The 17,994-nt window shown below is 25.3% G+C and overlaps 1 protein-coding gene and 1 long non-coding RNA gene across 2 annotated transcripts; one reads left to right on the top strand and one right to left on the bottom strand.

Annotated features, from left to right (window-relative positions):
* Positions 1-1,176: 1,176 nt before the first annotated feature.
* LOC125371112 lies at positions 1,177-3,168 on the bottom strand. Its single transcript, XR_007217358.1, has 2 exons — positions 1,676-3,168; positions 1,177-1,585 (listed from the first exon to the last, which is right to left on the bottom strand). It is a non-coding gene; the product is annotated as an uncharacterized LOC125371112 (long non-coding RNA).
* A 6,037-nt stretch (positions 3,169-9,205) lies between these two features.
* LOC125371228 (60S ribosomal protein L18a-like protein) lies at positions 9,206-14,788 on the top strand. Its single transcript, XM_048379766.1, has 4 exons — positions 9,206-9,374; positions 10,310-10,376; positions 14,619-14,733; positions 14,783-14,788. Exons 1-4 carry the CDS (start codon positions 9,206-9,208, stop codon positions 14,786-14,788), a joined length of 357 nt encoding a protein of 118 aa, XP_048235723.1.
* Positions 14,789-17,994: the final 3,206 nt, after the last annotated feature.

Below are 17,994 nucleotides of genomic sequence, written 5' to 3' on the forward strand. Positions count from 1 at the left end.
AGTTTAACCATGTATTTTGTTCACTAATTCATTAAAAAAATTTGTGATTTAATTTACATTATTTAGAATAACCACTTAAGATTTGTGTTATTTGATTTTTATAGCTTTGTCAGCTATAAAATCTATTTATATCTTAGTCAGTTGTGTTATAGAAAGATATTTTATTATTATAATTCTATAATAATGAAAAGTTAGATATTTGTTTGCTTGTTACTTTATAATATGCTATCTAATTAGATTATGGATAATGATTTTGTAGTGTTGTATTTTGATGGTATTAAAATTAAACTATATATATAATTCAAACTGTCCGAAATGGGATGCTGAAATGCTCCGGTACTGAAAAAAAAATTTCGTTCCAATTACAAATCCGGAATGATGGCCGAAATGAAATTCATAACTTTACAATAACATTTTTTGAGAAAATGAAATTTTTCTAAATTTAATAGAATAAGTTTTTTGGCAAAATGTCCCATTTCTAGTATTGTCTTTATTTAAAGTAGAATATATAATATCTACCTTTAGCGCATATTTTCATTTCTTGCTTTTATTGGATTGATGAAAGCATCTTCCTTAATGAAAGAAAGGATATGTGCCAGGAGTCAAATTCCAACTAATCTAGTTTTCAGGGATTCTGAGACTCTGCTTAATGTGCTCCTAACTTGCTAAATAAGGTCATCAATAGGGTTTACAGAGGTCTCTGACTTTGTTGTTCTTACTTAGATCAATGTCATCAGGGCAAATTAGTAAGAATTAATCTACTAGGGATTCATCATTGACTTATGGATCAAACCAAAAGCTGAATAGGAGCCATCGTCTAGTTTATATTGAATAAGATCCTTCACATTCTCTTTAATTTTCATAAAATGTCTTCAAGATTAGATGAATCATGAGGTCTTGTATACTATCCAAGTTGCTCATAAAGACACTTGCAATGTAAGAATTTCCTAAACAAATTTAACTATAGCAGGTGGGTCTAAGTTAGTTAAAGGAGGAAGAGGGGTAACCCTCCTAAGGTCACCAACACCCATCTTGGAGCAGTGTACAAGGGATGGACCTCCATATGGGCAAAAGGACTAGCACCATTTGTTGATATGACATGATTATTAAGTCACCTTTATGAGATTCAAAATAAGTAAAACATAAATAAAAAGCATATATGACTCAACAGAAGGCTATAAGGAAGGAACTCAAGGAAAATAAGCTCGAAAATCTAAAAGGGCCTAAGCAGCTACACATGAATGGGGAAAAGACCTTGAGGCATGATCACCCTTAACTAAGGAGGGACTGCAAAGAGAGGGGATAGTGTCAAAGGCATCTAAGTTTTCGAACTCCTCCCAGAAGGAACATTGTGTTATCATCTTATCCCTTGCCAATGAGTCGTCATCTATGTCCTTTTGGTACATTCAATAAATTATCCAGCTCTATATGCATGCTCCATAGCTGAACAGTCCTTTCCATCCCCAAGATAAAAAAAACCAATAAATAATAAGAGGATCTCGAGAGCTATATTCTGTTTGGCGCCTACTCTATCCTCCAACTTTGGCATGTCATCATCATCCTCAGGGTCATCCATGGATCGAGGCTGTAAGAAAGTAAGGAATAACAAAATGAAAATAATTGAAGAATTAGAGGAATGAAGTAATAGCAAACAAGCTACAAATAAAATTCTTACTTGCTTAGCCTTTTTCTTAACATGACGAGGGTGAGACTTCCTCAAACCTAGGAGCTGTAGTTGTCTTGCTAGTCTCTTTAGTAGAAACAATTGACGCACTAGGTGAAACTGGAGAGCCATCAACCCATGGAGGCGGTCAATCCGTAGCACTAATAGCGCTTGATCTTCTTAAGTAGACCTCGCTCAGTAGCTTGATAAAGGGATGATGCTAAGAAATGATTGGGCATCTAGGTATGGTTTACACTGGTTCTCGTGAGTAGGCCTTGAACAGGGACAATTGTCATACCCACCAAGTCATACAACGTATTGAGTGACATAGCTCCCTTATTTAGAAAGGAAGAGAGCTGAAGTGGTGACAATAAAAGGAGTCAATTGCTTTAACGCAAAAGGCCTTGCAACACTTTTAATTCAACATAGTATCAGAAGAGTAAGCAGTCCTCTCAGGTCGACCTTGATGTAACCTATTTGCTGGGCCACAAACAAAATACGATTAACTCATAAAGCCTGGAAAAGCCTGGAGTGCCACTTTTAAGATGGGATGGAGCCAACTAGTCTAAAACCGAGCAAATACATTGGTCGCTAAAATCTTCACTAATTCCAAGATCAATTGATATTTACTAAAAATTTATGTAAATTAAAATAATTAAATTGTAAAGATTATTAATTAAAAGGATGGAATTTTAATAGTTAAAAACACTAGGGATTCAAATTTAATCTAATGACAAATATCACTTTTTAAAGCTATTAGATTGTATTCAATTAAGAGATTACTGATTCTCAAGGGTAATAAACATAATCAAACCCATTAAAAAGCGCTTAATTCCACCTACTGCCTTGACCATGCACTCAATCTAAGCAACTAATGGACATCTTCTAGTATGATGCTAAACTCCCTTGAGCAGTGATGTAACTATGGGATGCCTTGCTCTAGCAGCTCAGCAAAAAATGACATCACCTGCTCGAGTAGTCTTTATGGATAGTCAGTTCCCCGCTTAATATGATGACATTCAATATGCCCGCCTTATCTAAGGGTTCGGTTATGCTAAGCATCTCAAATTATGGCTTCAACCCACTTGACCCATCTATTGATGTGAATAAAAATGGAGAAAAGGGAATGACAACTTTGTCAAACTTCAATCGGAGAATGTAAAAAGTATGAATATCCTCATAGTTGCGGAGCAGTGAGTCAGGCAAATAAACCTCATCTGATCTACCGCAGGAAGGATTTCTTAAGGAACCTTGCCCTCTAAAAAGGGTCTATGAAAGATATCATACCATTCCATAAGGAAATGGGTGGCATGGGATGTACCTCGCCGCCCTTAGGAGCTGAAGGTATTACATCATTATCCTTGCTCGCTTCCTCATTTTCTTTGTTGCTAGGAGTTTTCTTCAGCTATTATTATCATGAAAAGCATTGGTCTTCTAGGATTCATGAGTTGGAGATATCATTTGCTTTGTTTACTACAAAATGTTAGAGAACAATAGTGGTTAGTCATTATAATACCAAAGAGATAATAAATAATAAGTAAAGATAGAGTACAAATAAATACTTAGAATTATGGGACATTCCTTTGAAAAGGAGTACTATGCGACACCAGGTGTCATATAATAGATATCCCCTAATCAAAGGTGGCGTAACACCCTTAAGGGAAGGGTGTCGTAGTACCTTTTTGTGCAAATGGTGTTAAGTGGCAACCCCATTCAAGGGGGTGTAAAGACAACCCATTCAAGGGCGTGACACCATCCTTTGAAACGCTAAGGAGTACAAAGTGGGATTGCTAAAATACAATTAAGGCCTCTGATATGTAGCCAAGCATAATAAAAATAGTATAAAGAAAATAAGAATATGCATTAAGTAAAGACACACCTAAACTTTGCCAACCAGCTAGGAGTGAACCCTTTAGTAGGGCTCTCTCTAACTTTTTCCTTGCACTTCTTTCTAGGAAAGAGCCCAAAGTGATGCATATCCAAAGCTTAAAGACCAAAGTAGCCACCTAAGTCAAGAAGATCAAGTTCCAAGCCTAAATGACTCATTGTTCATTAAAACATATCCAATTATAAAAGTTAGAGTTAAGAGAACGAATGAGACCTTAAATAGGCTTATTTGAGTTAAGAGAATGAATGAGACCTTAAATAGGCTTATTTTAGATATTTAGGTCAAACCAACTTTCACATATGAAGAGTTAGAGTTAATCAAGAGTTCAAGTTTTATTAACTTAATTCAACATGTTGGGTTTTATAGAAAGTTATTATGGACTGAATTTTCATAAGGAATATTTTTTAAGTCTTAATAATGAAAAATATTTTGGTACCAAACAAATTAGTTTATTTACTTATGATGATATAATGCTAATATAACATTAATCATGTATATAAATAATTCTTATTAATAATATTTTTTAATAAAACAATAATAATTTTATTAGAGGGATTAGATGAAATGTATTTATCAATTGGATAATAAAATATTGTAAATATTCTACTTGATGGATTTGAACTATTAAATGCATATTTATTTAATATGCAAATTTTTATTAGCTTGGTGAATTGAAAATAAATTTCTCTATTATATAGTTATTGAAAATAAGTATAATGTATTGTAGTGATTTTATCTTCTATTGTATAATTTTAAATTAATTTTAGTCCAATTGATTTAAGCTAAAAAAAAAATTGTTAGCTATTTAAAAATAGAAAATTTCTAAATCTCTGTTGCCACGTACCATACCGTACTAAACCAAACCCTCCCACTAGACCTGAATCGCCATATTGAACAGTTCTGAAAAATTAGTATGGTTCGAGACGAAAATTTTATGCTACGATACAGTTATGGAGATCCAATTTTAAGATTCTTGGCATTTGGTGCAGTTCTGAAGAGCTTCAAATCTCTGAATTCCTCCAAAACTGCGCTCACCTCCGTCGAGTACCTATTTGATACTAATATTTTCTGTGCATTTTTTATTTTTTAATTGACCCATTTAGATTTTTTAAATTATTCCTTTATTTAATTTTACTACTTTTAAATTTTAATTTTGATTTATTAATATTTATAAATTACTTTAAAGGTTAATAGTAATATCCACTATTTAGTTAAATAACCATATAGCATATTTATCGTAATCATAACACATATAAATGTGCGAAGAGGAAAGACATGTATTTTACTAGAAAAAACTTTATTGATTATTTAGTCAATTGAATTAACTAAGTCATTTCGACATTGGTTATAAATAAACAATTAAAGTATAATAAAAGTTTTGAATATTATAAAGATACAAAAACGTAAAAGAAAACAAAAAATGCAATAACATATAAGAAAAAGAAGATTATAATAGGACATACTCGCAAACCCTTGACGACAAAAAGAGAGAAGTAATCTGAACAAGAAAAAGGGGTTTTAAATCACCAACTTCTTAGTGCTCAAAGTACGTCTGTTTCTTAGGACTAGGGAGAGACAACGCAAAGATTGCACCACCACAAAGATTACTAAATTGTGTTTGCCACTTTGATTTCGCTTTTTCTCAAGGGACTTTACTTCTTTTAAAGAAAAACTTTAATTTAATAATATATGATATTTACAATTAAATATTCAGTTAATACGAATCTAATTCTAGAACTCTAATTCTATGAAAATTTTAAATCAATAATGATTCTAATTTCATATTATAGTATATTAACTATTTTATAATATTATCTTAACTATTAAGTAAGTTTTTTAATTGTAAAATAATTCTTAATCTTAAGAAATAGTATATCAATTATATTTCAATATTAATCATATATTTAATCTAATATTAATCTGTTCAATTCATTAACATATTAATTACTATTTTAAAATTATTTTATTTTTTATTATATAAATGAAAACAAGTTAAATTATTATAATTCATGTGTAGCAATATAAGTAAAAAAATTAGTTATTACTAAATAAGTTTCACTAAGAGCTTGTTTGGTTTGGATAATAAATATAGTCGGTGGTTGGCAGCTGATAGTTGGCAGTTAATTAGTGATAGTTGGTTACTGATAAATTAAATCATTTAATAAAATTTTGTGATGGTTATCATTTAACCATTTTTAATGATACAAATGAACCAAAATAGCTTATAATGATTAAAAGTATTATAAATAATTTTTTTTGACTCAATTATATTTATTATTAAAAATAGTAGTAGAAGTTATTCTAGAAGTAGGGATTAAAAATTAAATTTCGCTAATAAAAGAAATTATTCTTTCAAATATCCATAATTATTTAGCTATAAGTATTATTTTAAAATATTAATCATTTATCATGAATATAAAAAGATTAGTTGTATGAGATCAACTTAAAATAAGTTATTGTTGATAAATTTTAGTACGGATAATGTCCTTCAAATAAATAAAAAATCAAATTAGCTATTAAATAATAAAAAAAATTTAAAATAAATATGATAAAATTAACAATGGTTTAGACTAAATTAGTTATCAGCTGCTAATTATAAGTTTTATTAAATATATTTAATATATTTGTTAAGTGAGAAACATCTATCAGCTGCGTAAAATTTCTCAATCAAATACCCTCTAAAAGCCGCATGAATCATCCAATTACAATTGTGTTATTGCTTGATAATCATAAATTGTCTTTACACTAGTGATTCATACCACAGTTGCAAATACCGATAATAAAATATCAACTTATGTATCAAAGATTAAGAGTTGAATTATTTAAATTTATATGCAATACAAATAAATAAAAAATATTTACTTCATCCAAAAAGATATTTAATTATTATTAAAACAAATAATGATAAGAACTTAAATATATTTTTGATATCTAAATTTAAATAAAATATTAGAATTAAGAGATTTATTTTTTTAATTTTCTTAAAGTGTTTGCTATGTTTATATTATTAAAAGAAACAGATCATTTGTATATAATTTTTTAAATTAAATTATATATTTTTACAATATTTGTGAATCTTAAATTATTTTAATAATATAATTTGCTTATTGCTAGCTATAAAAATTAATCAGTAGGTATAAATAGATTAATTTGTATATGAATTTACTACAATTTAAGGATTTTGTCATTATTTTAATGCTAGAAATATTTATGATGACAAATTTATATATATATATATATATATATATATATATATATATATATATATATAATTTTATTTTTAAAATTATAACGTGTCAAATATTTAATATTCACCTGCAATCCACGTTAATAAAGAATTACTTCCTTCATCGTACATACATAGTCCACTTTTAATTTATATATAGAGTAAATCTTTCTTAAATATATTAAGAAAATTTTAAAGTTAGAATATTAATTTTTTTAAATAACAAAAATAAAAATGTTACTAATTAAATATAAGAAAAGTGTTAAACTAAAAAAGACATTTCTAATTTTTAATAACTATAAGTCTCACATGATAAAAATAAATATGACTGCAACAAGAGTTAATTGATTCTATTTTATATTTTTTAACTAAATAATTTATCTTACTATAACATTAACAATTTTTATTTCTTTTGACTTTTTGATTAATTTGATTGTATAAATTAGAATAGTATATAAATTTTTTAATTATAAAAGAAATATTGGATGTAGATATAATAATATATATAAAATAAAATATTATTAAAATATTTTTTGATATAAAAACTAAAATGAAAAGAAATAAAAATTAAAAATAAAATAACAAATATTATAAATTTTTAATTAGATAATAATTCTAATTCTAGAAAATAACACCTTAAATTATATTTTTAATATTATTTTTAATAATAGACTAATTTTAATGAATTTTTAATTCTAAAATTAGTAATATAAATTATTGTATTAAGTTATATAATACTAAAATTAATTAATAAATAATCTTTAAAATAATTTTCATATAAATATTACTAATAAAATTTTAAAAAAATTAAGAGAACATCTTAAAAATAGTAAGTTTGCTATTATTTTTTAAAATATTATAAATAATATTAAAAATTAAAAATTTTATTAATTGTATCTATCAATCTAATTTTATAATCAAAATAATAATAGCAGTCGTGTAATATAAAAATAAACGACTAGTTCTTTATAATATTGAAAACGGTCAAGAAAATCCAAAATATCTTAAATTTAGTTTTTTTTGGAATCAAATTAGTATTTAATTAGATTATCTTAATCCTAATCAAAATTATAGATAAACTAATAAGAAATAGAGAAAATCATACTTTAAACAATATAAATATAATTCTATTTGAAAGAAATAGAAAAAATCATATTTTAATTAAAAGATATAATTCAATTGTCTACAAGTACGATCATAAATATTAATTTATAATTATCAATATCAAAATAAAATTTATTTACTTAACAGAGAAAAATTTAAAAATTAAATGATTTTAATAATTTTTATAGATAAATAAAATTACTCAAATATATTTCAATTAGTAATAGTATGTAGTTTTGTTAGGGGGCACTTATTTTCACAATATAAGTGCTAAGGCCATAATAATTTATTTATTTAAATGAAGAAATAATTATGGTCCTAAAAATTAAATTTAGATATATTTACATCAAGAAAAATTAAAATTAATATATCCTGATTCATAAATATAACATGCCACCTACGATATATATATGCTTATTTCAAAAATAAATATGTAATTTAACATTTCTATAAGACCTTTTAAATTTTTAAATTTTCACATAGTATAATTTATAACTATGTTATATAGTTTTAAGATTAATTGTTTATAATAAATAATGACAATTTATATATTAATATATATGTGAATGAAAAACTAATAAATATAAAATATGAATAAATTTAACAGACTCAAATTGTATGCAAGTAGTATTAACTGAAATTGAAATAGAAATGAATTATAGAATTAAATTCTAAATGAGTTTAGAATGAATTTAATTATTTGTATTTTTAAAAAATAAAAAATAAAACACTTTTAAGACTCAGTTTAAAAAAAAGAAAAAAATAAAACAAATTAATATTCATCTTTGTTATTATCCTGATGCAGCTGTTAAATTATGTTGGAACAAGAAAGTTTATGCATAGAACAAGAAATTTTGTCCATATTCCATGCCAACGAAGAAAATTAAGTCTGAATATAATAAATATTATTTAGTTATTTTATGAACTTAAAAATAAACTTAAAAATCTTAATATATTAAAAATACTATATTTATTAATTTTTTTATTTATAATCAAAATAATAATTATGTACTATTAATTATTTTGCTAGTCAATTTTTCAATAGTTATTCATAATTAGAATAATTGTAACAACACTTGTAATATACGGATGAAATATACACACACATACACATATATATATATATATTTAAATTATAAAAAAATTTAATATTTATATGTTTATTTATTTTTGAATATAAATATATTTCAAATTTGTAAATTTTATATTTATTTGAATTATAATATTAATAGTATTATTTTTTAATTTAAATAGTAATTTTAATTCTAAAAATACTATAAGTTACTATATATTGACACAGTATAAACCTTAATCCTAATCAACAATGAATGTGGAAGAGCAAAATAACAAAGGGTTTGCCGGAGTCAATAATCCTTCAGCTCCTCCGCCTCCACTGGGGACGCCTCCTCCTCCGCTGCCGGGGGCGCCTCCTCTCCCTCCGATGTCTATAGTCAACACGAATGTATATGTGAATTCCGAAATACCTGTCACAGGTATTCATATTTATGTTTGCAGTTACACGAAATGTTTAAGAATATTAGGAGTGTTTCTTTGCAATGCATATTTATTCATAGAATTTCTAATATATCATATAAACCTATAAAAGTTAATTATATTCTTATAATTTATAAAAAGAAATTTATAATCTAAGTTTTATTTATTTATTTTTAGAATTTAATGAATGATATTTTACAATTATGAGATTCACTTACATAATTTAATTTGTATAAATAATTAAAAATTATATATCAACTCACTGGCAATCTAATTAATAGAATGATATATATAATTAATTAATTATTTAAAATAATATTGATTAGTTATTTAAAAATTAAAAATACATTTATAATGATTGTGGTGCATGTGATTAGAATTATTAGTAAATAGGTGATTTGATATATTTTTTAAATTTATTATTTATGTAAGTGAAAAAATTAATAATATGAAATTATAAATAAATAAAATTTTCTTGACATCCACTGCATATCAGTGTTTAAAAGAGTTTTTGGAATTGTTGTTAGGTATAATTTTTTTGATTTAATATTATTAAATTTTTAATTTTTTTATAAATGTTATTAGAAAAGTATCGATTTTACATTGAGAATTAAAGGTATTTAAAGGTTATAAAAATAAAATATAAAAAAATACTGCTTTTTAAATTTATTTTTCAAAAATATGGTATTGTTATTTTTCGGTTATTCTTTTGTTATTTTGTTATTTTTCTTTAGTTTTTTTTAAAAACCATATTTAAAAAAAAAAGAAAGCTAAAAACCGTATTTTATTTATAATAAAAAAATAAAATTTACATCGTATTTTTAATTAAAAATTAAAAAATAAATATTTTTGTTTTCTTTAATATGAATATATGGTTATGGCTTTATTCTTTTCATTCTTGAGTTGAAACTTAATTGTTTATTCTATGTTTCAGGTTATGCTGTTTATGAAACAGGACCTCCACGTCTTCCCTGTTGTGGTATTGGTGTTGGCTGGTGCTTGTAAGTTACCATAGGCATTATTTTTGGAAACAAGAATGTATTATGTATTTAATAAATAAAAAAAATTATTTTATTAAAATTAATTATCTAAAAACAGTTTTTGCTTTTCATAAATTTATTAATTAATAGAGATTATTAATTTATTAAATATTAAATTTAGGAGGATGGAATTTACGTATTTACTCTAATTGGGTGTAATATAGTAGGAACAGTCCAGAACTTTTCAAACAAATATACGAGTTCGGGCCCACTCAAACATACTTGGGCCTACCTCTAGAAATCCATTAAAAACATAGTTGAATCTATTTCTTTTGGACCCTCAGTCAATAAACGGGAATAAACACCTCCCGTATTTGGTGGACCCGGATCATGTACAGATCATAGGATCTAAACGGTGCCGCTTGCATTTACTTTATTCTAACTTAAACTTTAAGTTAGAATAATTAAGCTTTTAAATTAAATAATATAATACTACAATTATTATTTTTATTGATAAAGGCATAAAATGAAAACCAATAGTATAAAGGCACCTAGATTATAAATTCTATTTGTTTATATTTTCAAAAAATAATACTAAAATTAAAAAATTATTTGAATAAAAAAAAAGAGATAAAACCTTGGTGTGAAAAATGAAAGAGTTAAGATAAACCTAGGTGTGAAAATTTAGGTTTATCTTCTTTTCTTTTATTGAAATAATTATTTTAATTTTTGTATTATCTTTTTATTTTATATTTTTTCTTAGAAATATAAAAAAAATAGAATTTATGATTTAGGTGTCTGTATGCTATTATCATTTCATATAGGTCACTATCAATAAAAATCATTAATGGTAATAGTAACAGAGTTTCATAGAGGGGCTTAGTTGTTTAATATTATTTAGTTTAAGGGTTTAATTATTCTAATTTAAAGTTTAAGGGTTTAATTGAGATTTGTTGAAAATTTAGAGAGTTATCTGTACTGTTTTCCAAATTAGTTACCGGTAGTCATAATGGAGTTGCATAGAGGAGCTTAATTAGTATGTATTATTTAGTCTAAGGGCTTAATTATTTCAACTTAAATTTTAAGGACTTGATTGATATTTGGCCAAAAGTTTAAGGGGTTATCCGTACTTTTGCCTATAAAATATATTAAAATTAAGTTGATCAAATATGACTTTTTTAAAAAATATTAGGTTAAAAGAAATTAAAATAGGCTAAAAATAGGCCTTTAAATATTTTATATATTTACAAGAATTAGTTGTTTACTCGCGTGTTGTATAACTGTCGTAATTATTTTAATTATAAATAACAATCAAAATAATTTTTTTATTGTCATCTTCGATTTTAATTCAATTTAATTTGATTCATTGCGATTAATGTTTATGTTCATTTTATTTCATATATTGTTTATCAGTGTTAATATTAATGTTTATTATCTAACATTGTAATATTCATTACCTATATATATAAAATGTTCATCAATATTTTTAAATTAAATATTGATTCTTTATGAAAATTTTAATTATTTTTTTAATGCATATAGAAACATTTTTATAATTAATATAAGCATTAATTTAAAGGTTAATTTGCCTCCTAAACTTCGAGAAAATGATCAATTTATTTGGATTTTAAATTTTTGGCCCGTTCTACTCACCAACTTGTCAAAAATGGTCAATTCAGTTTAAATTTTTACAAAATTAAGACATTGGATTCTATGCACCGTATAAAGCAAATAAAAATTCAGTTAAAGGACCTAATCAATAAGTAAAATTCAATTTAATCCTTAAAACCTCATATTAAGTATCAAACTCAATTAAAATGAAATTACTAAATTATTTAAATTAAATAATAGTAAGTAATTAGTGATTTCTTATCCATTGGACTAAATTATGCTAAAAATATTAGAAATTAAGATCAATTATTTTTAAAACCAAATTTTTTTTAATTTCAATAAAAATTTAAATTTGCATGAGTTTAATTTCATTATTTAATTTAAATTTTTTATTAAAAATTATAATTTAATTATTTTTTGTTAGATATTATTTTTAGATTATATTAAAATAAAATTTTTATTATACAAATTATTTTACTAAGTTTAATACATAATATAAAGTTCAAGGACTAACATGAACTTTACTTATTGATTAGGTCCTTCATTCACTTGCTTTGAATGCGTGAAACCCAATCTTTTAATTGTAAGAGTTTGGACTGAATTTGCTCCTTTTTCCAAGTTGGTGGATAAAATAGACTGAAAAATTAAAATCTTAGTGAATTGGCCATTGACTTCAAGTTAAAGGGGAGAAATTGACTTTTAAACCCATAAACATTCATCATTTATAGATATAATATTCATTAATTATTAATAGATATTCATTATTAATGAAACTATATTCATTAATTCATACAAACATTTGTGCGTGTGTATATACTATAGACATAATGTAAATCGTCATAACAATTAGTAAACAAAAAAGAAAGTCAAGCTAAAGTTATACTACAAATAATTATATTTTGGCATATATATCTTTTCAACAAAATTAAATTAACAAATAGTGAACATTTAACATTTAAACAATGAACATTTAGTACATGTCTAATGAATATAAGTTAATAAACAAAAATTATTTAAAAAAAAATATGTCAGCGTTTGGCACGTGTTAGTATCTGACACGTGTATACCTAGACTGGACCACTTACCTACATGTACCAATGTGTATGTTATAAAATTGAAACTCCTCTGGTAAATAAGTCTTCAAATATGAATCCAAGACCATCCAATTTAAGGCTATTTTTATCTATGATACCATAAGAATTTCACGAGTGAAAAAATATCAGTCTAAAACTCACATCTATAGCTATAGAAATGGGGTTAAAGCATTATCTTACACAATTAATTAGCTTATGCTAAGCCCATTTTCAACACTATTACTTTATATTTTTATACTTTTCTCATATGAGATTAGAAGGATGTTTGGTAAAGATTAAATTTCAATTTTTGATAGTTTAAGACCAAACTTATGTGCTTATTATCCTAGGTCGAAACAAGTTGATAAGACCCCCTTTTTTTTGTCCCTGTGCCCCTCCCGCGTGGCGACATAGGGACGAAAAAAGGAAAGAGAGAGATGGGGTTTCTCTCATTTTTGGTATAGCGAACCCTTGGCAGGAGGCCCGCACGACGGGCTATTAGCTCAGTAGTAGAGTGCGCCCCTGATAATTACGTCGTTGTGCCTAGACTGTGAGGGTGATAAAAGTCCAAACAGCAATTGATACAATCAACTACTCTTTGGAGCTTTTTTTAAAACATCTGATAAAACTCGTCTATATAAGATATAAATACCCTCATATTTTATGAGACAAAAACTAATACATTACATGTTTTTTCTTTTAAGTTTATTTTAGATTCGTGCAACCTAAGATACCAAAGCCATTTTATTTTTCTCAAAAAGCTCTTCTATTTGGTTATGTAAATGGCATTTGCACGTTCCTTTCGCAATTTCTTTTACTAACAAGTTATTTATTCATGTTAACTCCCATTCTATTTTCTCAAATTAAACTTGAAATTCTTTTGTTTTATTATTTTTCATTAAATTTTACAATATAAAAATTAATTTATTAAATGAATCAAACTTTTATATCTTTATTAGTTACTCAAAATAAAAGTAAACTATAAGTACTTAAGATATGTGATGTATGTGATTGATTGCATAGCTTTATAAGAATTAAAAAAATGGTTATATATCTTTTTAATAACATTTAGTTACATCTAGGTAAATGTTTTATTAGTGTTATTATTTAATTTAATTTTTTCTTTATATTTTTTTATTTGTATATATGTAATAAATTATATTATACATAAAAAAATGTACTCATATTGATAATTTTACATAATAACAACAATAATTTAAATATATTTTATAAAACACTTATATGAATAAGCTATCGGCTATCAGCTGCATTAATCGACTAAACCAAACAGACCCTATGTTTTCCAATAAAACTAACCTAACACTATTATTTTAAACACTTCTTCATTCATTGGTACTAATTTCTACCGTCCCTCTCTTTCCTCTACTAATATTTCAGCTCTATAATGTTGTGGCAATTGTTTATAATTTTTTTATGACCATACACTCATTTCTTTTAGTTACAAATGAAGAAAAAAAAATATTCTAATTTCCATATCCACTTTCCTCTAATAATGAAGATTTATTTATCGTTTCATATATTGTAAAAAGTCACATTTGCCCTTTCTTCTCTTCTACAGGTTTATACTAGGTTGGTTTCTTTGTGGCATCCCTTGGTATGTTGGGGCAATTATTTTGGTATGTTCAAAGATAGACCCCCGTGAAAGACCAGGATATATTGGTTGCACCATTTTTGTGAGTATTTATTTCTTTTTCTTTTACTTTTCACTTAATGTTCCTATAGGAATAGGATAAAGATTTTAGTTACTTTTAGTGTATTGTTTTAACAATAGATATAGTTAGCATTTTATTGTATTACAAGAAAGGATGAAGTTCTTTTTTATAAAGCAGGAAATAAATCTTTTTTTTATAAAGTAGAAAATAAACTACCACATTTAAAAAGAGAAGGTTCCAAACTTGAGACTTCAAACCCAATGTTAGATGTTTTGCCACCAGATTAAAGCAAGATGGTTGTATTGTGTTCGATTATTAGATAAGGGACATGCATATTTATCATAATATGCATGTAATTTGACCGTCTTTCAAAATCAAGCTTTCCACTTATTATGAAAAGAAAGTAAGAAAAAATATGTATGTAGTTTGATCTTTTTCAACTTTTAAGTATGTTAATTTTCTTCAACATCTACGATTGGATTCAAAAAGGCGTAGATTTCAGGCAATTTTGTGAAGAAAAAATTGCTTGAATAAAGGGTAGAATTAAGACAGATACAAATTAAACCAAAAATATTAAGCATAACAAACATTTTGTTCTTGAAGATTATTTTATTTTAAATTTATACCATTCGCTATCTCATATATGATTACTAGTAGAAAGCCATGCTCATGTTTATATTTTTCATTAAAGATGACCATTGTCTGCTAACTGAATTATTAAGTAATTTCATAAACCTAACTATTTATACAGTTAATCATTAATGGTTAATTATTTGAGTGAATTGTTTATCAGGAGATTTGATTTTTTCAATATAATTTTTATGCATAAAGTCATATATTATTATTATTATTATTATTATTATTATTATTATTATTATATCAGTTACATATCATATTAAACCCTTTAATAATAAACATCCAGGCAATGTAATTAAGAAATAAGAAATTAGTTTAAAATTTATTTATTCATAATATATATATATATATAAAGCACAAATGAATTTTAATGTTTCAGTTTTTTCGATTCAATTAACCATGGATTTCTAAAACTAAAAACATAATCACTAAATTTTTCATTCCATTATTATTGCTAGAAATAATTATTATATTAGTATTACTATTTCTAAATTACATAATCACTATTAGAATTACCATAATCTATTATCACATACATTAACTACTGATAGATTCATCTGGAGCTTGGGCGAAAACTATTGGCTGTACCCTATCAATTATAAGAAGAAAGGGCTAGTGAGCTAATGAACTCTATGTCTAAATTGGCTCTTTCACATCTAATTAGATATTAAAATTGGATTAGATAAAATAATGATCGAATGAACAATAGGACTTCCTTTATGCATAAAAGATTATTAATTCACTTACTACTATTTTTTATATAAATTTTAAATTTAACAATTATTTATCAATTTTTAACTTTATACTTATAATTTAATTAATATTCACCTCTTAACTTTTTTACTTTTAGAACTTTTCAAAAATATTAAGATAATCAAATTCTTAACATTTTCTTTTGTTTATGCAAATTCATCCAATTATCTTTTAAAATGGCTATTGTTTTTTAGAAAAGCTGGATTTATTATTGATAGTTATTATTTTTTAGAAAAAAATTGATTCTCTTGTGCAGGCTATTGTAATTACAATTGTAGCTATCATAATGGCATCAAAAGGAAAATGATGACTTCAGTATCTGCTAAGGACAAGTTTATTTAGTTTTCAAAGTAAAGTTATTTATCGATTTGTAAGGTCAACTTCAATTGCTGGTGCTTGGAAACAAGGCCTCAAAGTTGTCAAGATCAAAACTAGAAGTTGACATAAAAGTTGAAAGTTATTGTATGTTCCAAAGACAATATGTTATTTTAGTTAATCTATGTTAGTTTTTATCACACTGTAGGCCAGATAGCTTGACAACTCAAATTAATTACAATCTAAGAGAAATTTTTAGATAGATTCACTTTGCTATGTTATTTATAAATAAAATTAATTGTATAATGGTATATGACAATCTATTAGTTTTTATATTTCTATTGGTTGATTTTTAATCATGGGTGGTTACAAATAATAAATAAATCGGTCACTATAAACACAAAAATAGTAAGAGTTAAATTTAAGAGTATTAGTCTAGTTGGCAAGTGAAAGTACTTTTATTTCCTATTAATCAGAACTCAGTACTTTAGAGGAGCACGTCGAAAATTTATTATTGAATGCATTAAGAAGATGTGGAAAGTAATCCTTCAATGTATGGTAAGATACCAAATATTTTGAAAAAAGACAATAGAATATAAAACCCTATATACTTTTATCAAAATAATTCAAGAAAAAATAATAAAATGTGAAAAATACTAGATATTTTTATAAAATAATCACTCTTTAATCTCTAATTGGATATTCGCTATATACTTAATCAATTATAAAAAGAGTATTTCCAAGTTCACTCCAAACTTAGTGTTTAAGGCTCACACCAAACCTCTTACAATTATGTTTTATGGCTCACACAATCCTTACAAGAATTTTACCTAAGCTAACTCTCAAACCTAATCCCAAATGTTTAGGCTAACACTCAAACCTCATAAGAGCATTCAAACTCTTACAACATCCAAAGGTTATAGAATTTAATTACAAGAAGAAAGAAAGTTAATGCACAATAATTGTAGCTTTTAGAAGATTAGTGATCAACTATTTAAGACCTTTTTGAGGTTGTTTCTAAAGCTTACAAACCTCAAAGAGTCGTTACAAGTATATTCCCAAAAACACCCAATATTATGCTTTAAGATAATGCATTAAATGCACTATTAGAGTGTAAATTATGGTTGTGCTTTTTGCATCCGCGATTGCGATTCTCGAAATGTCCCTAATGCCTATTTGATGTGGCATAAAAACATTGGACGCTTCAAATGTAACCATTAGCGATTTGTAAGAGTAACAATCCTTCATGAATTTTACCGTCACATTCTTGAGGATAGCGGTCTTGATTTTCAGCATTAGAACGTTTAAGAGATTGAATATTTACTCTTACTTTCCCTTAATCCTTGCACTACCTGTAAATTAAATCTTAAATTTTAATTTTCAATTATTTGGCTCTTTCTCCATTATCTCTCCCCTTTGTCACTATTAAAAAAATAAAGAAAGAATTAAAATAAATTTCAAGCTAGAGAATAAGGCATAAATAAGAGATGATAAATAAAGATTCTATTAATCAGAAAAGTGGAAACATAAAGATTAGAACAAATATCACAAGGACCTAAAAAAAAGAATAAACTTAGA

This window comes from Ricinus communis, chromosome 9 (genome assembly GCF_019578655.1).
Source record: "Ricinus communis isolate WT05 ecotype wild-type chromosome 9, ASM1957865v1, whole genome shotgun sequence".
Classification (NCBI taxonomy): domain Eukaryota; kingdom Viridiplantae; phylum Streptophyta; class Magnoliopsida; order Malpighiales; family Euphorbiaceae; genus Ricinus; species Ricinus communis.

Coding starts and splice junctions, on each gene's coding strand:
- LOC125371228 (XM_048379766.1), top strand. CDS start 9,206: ATGAATGTGGAAGAGCAAAATAACAAAGGGTTTGCCGGAGTCAATAAT. Junction 9,375..10,309: donor TTCCGAAATACCTGTCACAG/GTATTCATATTT, acceptor TCTATGTTTCAG/GTTATGCTGTTTATGAAACA. Junction 10,377..14,618: donor ATTGGTGTTGGCTGGTGCTT/GTAAGTTACCAT, acceptor TCTCTTCTACAG/GTTTATACTAGGTTGGTTTC.